Raw genomic sequence first — 8,851 nt, forward strand, 5'->3', positions numbered from 1 at the left:
GATGTCTAGTTTAATGAAGAGAAAGACGAGGGGGGGGGCATGATAGCTCTATTTCAGTATTTGAGGGGCTGCCCCAAAGAAGAGGGGGGGGGTGTCAACCTGTTCTCCAAAGCCTCTGAAGGCAGGAGAAGAAGCAACGGATGGAAACTAGTCAAGGAGAGAAGCAAATTCCTGCTGTATTTGCAGAAGCGAACTCAACTTTGGATCCTGCACCTCTCAAGACTGAAAGAAAGGCTTCATTGTCCAGTTTGCAAAAGGCAGTTTTTAAAAAACCTGGGGATAAATGTTTTACAAAATCACCGGAAGCTGATGATGCTTGAGGAACGGATGGGTGTTTTTGCATTTAGCATCAGTCACAAATTGCTATACATTTAACAAAAGTCAAAGGCATGCATTTCTGCCTGTTCCACCCTCTAGCCATTACTTCAGAGAGGGCAAAGGACCATATTGCTCTTAGCACATTAATCATTCCAACGAAAATGCTTGCAATGTACACCCCAATTAATTTTGAAGGAACATTCTGTGCTTCCTCAAGAAACTTTAATTTCATTTGCGGCTGTTCCTGTGTTCCTTTGTCAATGCTTTTTTTTTTTTTTTACACCGACTCACATTAGAAGTGACTCAAAGTTCTTAGGGTCCCCCCCCCCCAAACACGCACACCCATTGAACCCAGACTCAATTCTGGTGTATGGGATGGAATGGAGTAGAAAGTAGAATGGAATATAGAACAGAACAGAACAGAATACAATAGAAAATGGAGAATAAAGAATACATAATATAGAATAGAATAGAATAATTGAATAGAAAACACAGAATATAGAATAGAACATAGAATAGAATATAGAATAGAATAGAACAATAACTTTATTCTCACTTTAAATGTACACTAAGCACCATTAAAATGAGATTTTGCTGCATACAGCTCTCAAAGTGTAACCACTTTCAATATACACTGCATAAACCTAACAAGAAACATGAAATAAATTATGTATATACCCACATACAAACACATATGTGGCCGAGAAAGATGACATGTTGTAAGCAGAGGGTTAGCTGTGTTTGAAAAGCCATTAATAAGCACTTTGCAAAAGTTATTAGAAAAATCTAAGCCCAGTGCCATCTTGAAGATGTTAATCCTATTTTAACAAAGACAGATGTTCTTTTTCAGTTTTCTGAAGAATTAAACCTGCTTGAAATGTGGTGTTTGATGACGAACAACTGCCCAGAGCACTTTTGGGCAATCTCATATCCTTCTCTGCTTCTTCATTCCACTGGAATTGCTGGCACTGCTTACGTTTGCCAATTTCATCCAGGTAAAAATTGACAGTTGAAGGAAATTCCTTAATTGCTTTTTTGTGGTCAAGCCAGTCAGGTCTTCCAGCTCTCGTATCAGACGAGCGTCATAAAGTTCTGCTGCCAGAGTTGGTGACATCTGTTCCAGCATTCAGGAGTTGAGCCAACAGCTGAGAGCTGATTCCTATTCTGTTCTCCCTGGGAACCAACATCAGCTTTCCAAGCTCTGGAATAAAGTGTTTGACAGGTAGGAATAACATACAATTCTGTGTTTGTTACTGTGCCAAGTAAGGGCAGGGCGGTGATATCGGATCCTAGAATGGGTGGAAAAAGTGATTCCAAGATCGCAGAACGGGAAACAGTGATTCCAGGATCACAGAATGGGGAAAAAAGTGATTCCAGGATCGCAGAATGGGGAAAAAAGTGATTCCAGGATCGCAGAATGGGGAAAAAAGTGATTCCAGGATCGCAGAATGGGGAAAAAAGTGATTTCAAGATTGCAGAATGGGGAAAAAAGTGATTCCAGGATCGCAGAATGGGGGAAAAAGTGATTTCAAGATTGCAGAATGGGAAAAAAATCATCTCAGGATGGGAAAAATGTGGTTTCAGATTGCAAAATAGGGAAAAAGTGTTTCAGGATTGTGGAATGTGGGATAAAGTGGTTTTAAAATTGCAGAATAAGGGGGGGGTGATGTTTCGTACGGTGCTTTTGACTTTTTCGGCTTGAGGGCTAAGCCGCCTTATAAACGCATTAATGAAACTACCCAGCAACTCGATCCTGGTATAAAAAAAACTCCGGCAAGACATTTTCCACAGACTGGCTTGTTTTTTTTTCTGCCCCTGCAGGCAAATTTCTCTAACACTGGGAGGCTGGTGTTTGAGGGGTGCTATGCGGACACGTGATGCTTTGGGGGTGCTGTTCCTCATCCTCCAAGGGATGGTCGAGGCCAGAGGTCAGCCTTTGAGAAGCCTCCTGTGGGTGGAGCCCAAAGGAAAAATGGGAGGGGCTCTGGTTGTGCCGGTGGGAGGGGCCTAAATTCACCCGCCCCCTTTTTTCTTTCTCTTTCCATTTTTGGTTGATTTTAGCAAGCAGACCCTGTAGTCCTAAATTCCTCAGCTCACATGCAATAGTGTGTGTTTGCAACGCAACGTATTGCGACACGGTGGAGCCGGTCTCCCTCCCTGACGTCGGCAACTTTGTCAAGTACACAACCAGCAGGGACGGCCAACGCTTGGAGCGAAGCCAAGGGCAAATCAATGCCAGGCCAGGAGCTTCAGGTAAACCTGGACGAGGGGTTCGACTAGATGACCTACCAGGTCCCTCCCAACTCTGTTAATTCTGTTTATTCTTTCAGTTGGGATCCTCTACGCCTACAATCCCTCCGTTCAGTACCAATACATCAAAGGTTTTGGAGGAGCGCTCACCGACTCTGCGGCCATTAACATCCTGAATTTGTCTTATGCAGCCCAAAACCAGCTGCTCCGATCTTACTTCTCCGAAGAAGGTGAGGAAATTGGGAATGACCCGCTGGATGAAAACTAGCAGCTCAGGGAAAGCTAGCATCCTGAGGCTCTGTCTTTCTTAAGGCAAGGTTTAAAAACTGGAAAGGTTAGGCTGCGTTTAAAAGCAGAACAGCATGAACAATCCAGGAAGTATTTTGTTTTTAAACCTTGTTTTGTTGACTTTACGCACCACTAACAACAACAAGGGAGGTTCTGCCTCTTAATGTTTAATTTGCTCGACTGATGATGAACAAGAATGAAAACTAAGCTGAGGAAGAGAGCAATTCAGCGAAAGCACAGTCAAATGGGAGTGGATCCACCGAAAGGCATAGCATGAAAGCAAAAAGCAAGGAGAGGGGAAAGGAATAAGATGACCTTTATGAGATGGTACTGGTGGCATTACCAATTTTTATTTTTTTGTGGATGTAAGTTTTGTATTCCTTTTTTTCCTTTTTTGGACTGTGAAAATTAGAATCAGGGAAGACCAGAATCTCTTGACCTTCTCTCCCCCCTTCTGCAGGACTTGAGTACAATTTGATACGTTTTCCCATCGGGTGCTCCGACTTTTCCACGCGGCCGTACAGTTACGCTGACCGCTGCGTGGATGACTTTGAACTCAAGTGTTTTGAGCTGGCCCCCGAAGACACCAAAATTAGGGTGAGCTTGACTGGACTTAACACCCACCCACTGGGGACGGTGTGTGTGTGTGTGTGTGTGTGTGTGTGTGTTCCAGGCTGTGTTTTGGCAAAACCGCACCCGTCACAAACAATGACATCACCCTTGCGACTGAAAGTCAATAAACCCACAAGGAGGTCGTGTGAACGCTCTTCTTGAGCGTTGATCAGGCCATCCCTGGAGACAGTTGTGGTCTCTCTCAACAGATCCCCTTGCTCCATCGTATCATGGCCCACGCCGAGAGACCCCTCTCCCTGGTCAGCAGCCCTTGGACCAGTCCTGGTTGGCTAAGGGTCAACAACAAGGTTCAAGGCATATCCAGGATAAAGGGAAAACCCGGTGACCGCTACCATAAGACCTTGGCCAACTACTTTATCAGGTAATAACACTTTTTCCATCTCATCTTGCCTCTGAATTTAGCAGGCTACTCCCCTAGCCAAGCCCCATCTACCTCTTGGCTCCACCCCTTCTCAAACTCCATCCCAAATCACGATCTGGCTCCTCCCATAGGCAGATCTCCTTGAAAATCCTTGTAGATAAAGATAAAAAAATCAGTGGGACAATATGCCTGGAGAAGCATAGTTCTATCTCTGCCTCCCACCCTGTTCCTGAGTAGTAGTAGGATATTTCTAAGCTGATCCTATTGCATTTTCATCAACTTCTTTACTACAGTCCTCCAGAGCAGAGTGTCTCAATCTTGGCAACTTTAAGATGGGGGGACTTCAACTCCCAGCATCCCCTAGTCAGCATCTGGCTGGCAGATTCTGGGAGATGTAGTCCACCCTTTTCTCCCATCCTTGTCCATCAGTTGCTTTAAGCCAAATTGGAAGCTAAATCTGAGATATTTAACTCAAACCTGTGGATTTATTTCTATCGCTTTGCCGATTCTGATGGAATATACCCCTTTTTGTCAGCCAGAGAGCTGGGAAATAGGGTTTTTTTAAAAAAAAATAAACACAAGGGGCTTAAAATATTATTTTGTTTTCCAGGCAAGGAAACAGCATGCTAAACTAAGATTGTTGCAATGTTCTGTATTTGAATCTAGGTTCCTGGATGAGTATGCAAAAAATAATATTACTTTCTGGGCGTTAAGCTCTCAGAATGAACCAATCAATTTCATTTTCATACCTCTGGAAGACTTTCCAGCCAATATTTTCTTACCCCAACATCAACGCGACTTTATCATTGAGGACTTGGGCCCCGCCCTCACCGCCAGCCGCCATGCTGATGTTCACCTCATCATCCTTGATGACCAGAGGATTAACTTGCCATACTGGGCCAAGCAGGTAGGTTTTCAACTGTAGGGCATACCTACCCTACGACGGATGGTCCTCGACTTACGACGATTGATCAGGACCAGAATTTCCATTGCTAAGCAAAGCCACGAGTGAGCGAGCTGCATCCCATCCCAATCTTTTTTTGTCCTGGTGTTTAATATTTCCATTGCTAAACGAGACAACGGTTAAGTTAGTTTGCCCCTTTTAACGACCTTTCCTGTCACAGTTGTTAAGTGAATCGGTCGTTAAATGAGTCACATGACTGTTAAGTGAATCTGGCTTCCCCATTGACTGTGCTGGTGAGAAGGTCGCAAAAGGCGATCACGTGACCCCAGGACACTGCAACCGTCCTAACTATGAGTCGGTGGCCAAGCATCTGAATTTTTGATCCATGGGCAGGCTGCAATGGTCGTATGTGTGAAAAACGGTCATATAAGTCAATTTTTTTTAGTACTGTTGTAATTTGAATGGTCACTAAATGAAATGTTGTACGTTGAGGCTCTCCTTTCCTCCATCTGCTGCCTGACAGGTGTTAGGCAATAGTACCGCCGCTGCCTTCGTGTCCGGAATTGGCATCCATTGGTACGTAGACGTCATCACCCCACCTGGACCCACTTTAGACGTTACACATCGTCTCTACCCCGATTTCTTTCTGCTCTACACGGAAGCTTGCAATGGTTTTCTGCCTTCGAATGTAAAGGTTGTCCTGGGAAACTGGGAGAGAGGCACCTATTACAGCAGAAATATCCTGACGGTAAGGTAGCCCTGTTTATCGACCCGTCTTTTCAGTTCCTCATCCTTCAAGGGGTGTCATAGCATCTTTGGGAAGCTGAGCCAGTTAAACAAAATTGTCCTAGACCGGGACAGAATAAGAACAGAACAACAGAATAACAGAACTTCAGAATAACAGAACCGAGTTGGAAGGGACTTTGGAGGTCTTCTAGTCCAACCCCCTGCTCAAACAGGAAACCCTATCCCATTTCAAACAAGTGGCTGTTCAATCTCTTGGCGCACCCACAACCTCTGGAGGCAAATTTTGATATTTATAGAGAACCTTCCCCCTCCAGTTTTCCATGACTCCAAAACAAACCTTGGTCTGAAGCTTGCTTCTTTCAGATTTTGCTCAACCCAGAAGTGTCTTTTTTTTTCCCCGGCATGCAAAGGGAAGGGTTGTTGGGCGGTAGTGCAACCGGTAAAGCTGCCGATGCTTTGTGGTCTCTGCAGAATCTCAACCACTTCGTCACTGGGTGGATTGACTGGAACTTGGCTCTGGACATGGAAGGGGGTCCCAACTGGGTGGACAACCTTGTGGACAGTCCCATCATTGTGAACCCCCTTAAGGATGAGTTCTACAAACAGCCCATGTTCTATCACCTGGGACATTTCAGGTAAACTCAGCCGAGATGTTGAGGAAGAGGAGAATGAGCAAAACAGTAATAAAGATGCTCTAAAATGGGCTTACCCAGTGGCAGGGAATTCCGCAGGCTGCCGAGGAAACGATGGAGGGAAGGAGACAGTTTTATGTTTAATAGTTGGCGGAATTGGATTAAGGTGCAATACTGACCTTTGTCCAGTGGTATCGGCTAACGTCTTCTCTCTTCTGGCCAGCAAATTCATCCCTGAAGGCTCCGTGCGAGTTGGATTCACCTCCAGGTGCTTGTTTGACAGCTGTCATTTGAAGACCTCGGCTTTCCTGCGGCCCGATGGCATTGGGGTGGTGGTGGTGCTGAACGAGTAAGTGGAGAGGGTCTGGAGGAAAAACAGACCCCAAATTGGGAATATTGTGGCCTAGATAAGGTCCCTCGTGTGACGTTTAGGGAGATGGGAAAAGAGAGAACAATTAGAGAAGAGACGGAGTAGCCCACCACTGCATAACGGACGGAGAAAGAAACTCAGAATAAATCTTCCCTCGTTTCTCAGTCTGTAAAAGAGACACTGGGAGATTTGTACTTCCAGACTTGCCAAATTGACGTCAGCCATCCCAGGCAAAGCAGACAGGGAACCCACCCAGATACGTTAGTTCTACTTTGTTGTAAGGCTACATTAACAGAATCTTGCCGGTCTGAAAGTAGAAAACTCTCACGTCCCCCTTGACTAGAATTTCTCCTGTCTTTACAGCTGGTTTTTCGATATTCCTTTTACCATCTGGGACGATCAGGTGGGTTACCTTAAGGACAAGGCGGGAGCATACTCCATCCAAACCTACCTGTGGAGGAGGCACCCTTGAGGTCCTGAGACGGAGAAGGAAATCCACTTCTCGCTCAGGAATGGCAACTTTCCGAGAAGAGTCCACAGCAGCTAAACCAGTGGAACCTCAGGAGACATCAGACTTGGCTGATACAACACAGACACAATCACAACAGCTGGAGCAGCCTAATGATGATGCTCAGCCTCCAAACACTTGGATGGTAGAGTGGAGAGCAGAGCGACAATGCTCAGTGGGGCTCCTTGCCAAGCAAGGGAATAGCTTTCTTAGTTAAAGATAGCTGGTTAAATATGATTTAACCCTATTCCACTTCTGGTCTCCTGTTCTAGCATGTCATTCGTGTGTTTCCGCTTGTGAAATTCTGACCTTTGGACTGTCTGACGAATCTGACTTGGCTCTCTGAACTTTGGACTGGATTTTGACTACTCTTCTGCGCACTCCTGTTGAAAGCGAATTTCCTTTGGCAAGCTTTAACGTGTTGGCTGCTATTTCTTCCCTAGTCTGCTGCTATCTGCTCAACCTTAAGTAAATGCCTTCCCTGACCTAGCAGTTATGTGTTTGTGTAATTTTAAGGCCTGAAACAGGACCCCTTGGGCTAATAATACGTCTTAAGTCCGCATTCACACATGCACTCTCCTTCCTGGAACAAAGTGTAGGGTCCCCAAAGATCCTTGATCTGGAACCAGTCAGAGTGGGATTGGACATTTGTACATTGGCCACCCTTAGCTTATGAGGCAATACAATTAGTCCGCAACTTACGACGATTCATTTAGCGACCAATAGAAATGATGATGGCCAGTCCTCACATTTACAACCATCACAGTATCCGCGTGATTATGACCTGGGCAGTTATTAACCAGCATGCCTCTTATGCCGGTTACAGCATCCCCAGGGTCATGTGATCACCATTTGCAATCTCCCCAGCCGGCTTCTGATGAGCAAAGTCAGTGGGGGAAGCTAGATTCATTTAATGACTGCAAGATCCACTTAGCAGCGGCAGGGATTGGCTTAAGAATCCTGGCAAAAAGGTCATTAAAAATAATTCATTTGACAACTCCAAACAGAGTCAGCACCGGTTTGAAAGGATGAAACGAAAAGCAAACTGTTCCATCCTTTGGCCTGCAGGGGGTGCTGCAGTCTCAAGAATCAACAGAATTTCAAAAAGCTGCTAGTCCACATGTACCAAATGTCCTTGAACCTTGTCAGTCCTTAACAGCTTCATCCTCTAGCAGGGGTCTTCAAACTTGGCCCTTTGATGACTTGTGGACTTCAGCTCCCCAAATTCCTCAGCCAGGCACACCCAACTCTTCTAATCTTTGGACTTCTTTTGTCTCACTTTAATCTTGATCAAATCAAAATGTTTAACTTTGATTAAATAAACCCACAGAATAGAATAGAATAGAATAGAGCTGGAAGGGACCTTGGAGGTCTTCTAGTCCAGCCCCCCGCTCAAGCAGGAGAACCTACACCATCTCAGACAAGTGACTGTCCAGTCTCTTCTTAAAAACCTCCAGCGATGGAGCGCCCACTATTTCTGATGGCAAGCTGTTCCACTGGTTAATTGTCCTCCCTGTCAGGAAGTTTCTCCTTAATTCCAGGTTGCTTCTCTCTTTGGTCAGTTTCCAACCATTGTTTCTTGTCCTGCCTTCAGGGGCTTTGGAGAATAGTTTGACCCCCCCCTCCTCTTCTTTGGGGCAGCCCCTCAGATACTGGAAAACTGCTATCATGTCTCTCCTATTTCTCCTTTTCTTTAGACTCAGCAATCCCAAATCCTGCAGCCGTTCTTTGTACCTTTTAATCTCCAGGCCTTGGATCATCTTAGTTGCTCTAATTCCTGCCTTTTCAGATAAACTCCCTTAATTCCAAACAATGTCCTAGAACTTCTGTTCTTCTTCTT

General features: G+C 45.1%; 1 protein-coding gene and 1 long non-coding RNA gene across 2 annotated transcripts; one reads left to right on the forward strand and one right to left on the reverse strand.

Annotated features, from left to right (window-relative positions):
• The first annotated feature begins 901 nt into the window (after nt 1–901).
• On the forward strand, nt 902–7,500 carry LOC120317040 (lysosomal acid glucosylceramidase-like). Its single transcript, XM_039363283.1, has 11 exons — nt 902–1,540; nt 2,140–2,246; nt 2,380–2,571; nt 2,649–2,798; nt 3,317–3,453; nt 3,678–3,850; nt 4,517–4,757; nt 5,278–5,502; nt 5,973–6,136; nt 6,357–6,482; nt 6,867–7,500. Exons 2-11 carry the CDS (start codon nt 2,183–2,185, stop codon nt 6,973–6,975), a joined length of 1,581 nt encoding a protein of 526 aa, XP_039219217.1. The 5' UTR covers nt 902–1,540; nt 2,140–2,182; the 3' UTR covers nt 6,976–7,500.
• On the reverse strand, nt 5,476–7,084 carry LOC120317204. The gene is made up of 3 exons (XR_005559153.1): nt 6,955–7,084; nt 6,313–6,497; nt 5,476–5,601 (listed from the first exon to the last, which is right to left on the reverse strand). It is a non-coding gene; the product is annotated as an uncharacterized LOC120317204 (long non-coding RNA).
• Nucleotides 7,501–8,851: the final 1,351 nt, after the last annotated feature.

This window comes from Crotalus tigris, unplaced genomic scaffold (genome assembly GCF_016545835.1).
Source record: "Crotalus tigris isolate CLP2741 ecotype Arizona unplaced genomic scaffold, ASM1654583v1 scf7180000019553.37968852642:3898890, whole genome shotgun sequence".
In the NCBI taxonomy this organism is placed as follows: Eukaryota; Metazoa; Chordata; class Lepidosauria; order Squamata; family Viperidae; genus Crotalus; species Crotalus tigris.

Coding starts and splice junctions, on each gene's coding strand:
- LOC120317040 (XM_039363283.1), top strand. CDS start 2,183: ATGCGGACACGTGATGCTTTGGGGGTGCTGTTCCTCATCCTCCAAGGG. Junction 4,758..5,277: donor TGCCATACTGGGCCAAGCAG/GTAGGTTTTCAA, acceptor GCTGCCTGACAG/GTGTTAGGCAATAGTACCGC. Junction 6,137..6,356: donor TATCACCTGGGACATTTCAG/GTAAACTCAGCC, acceptor TCTTCTGGCCAG/CAAATTCATCCCTGAAGGCT.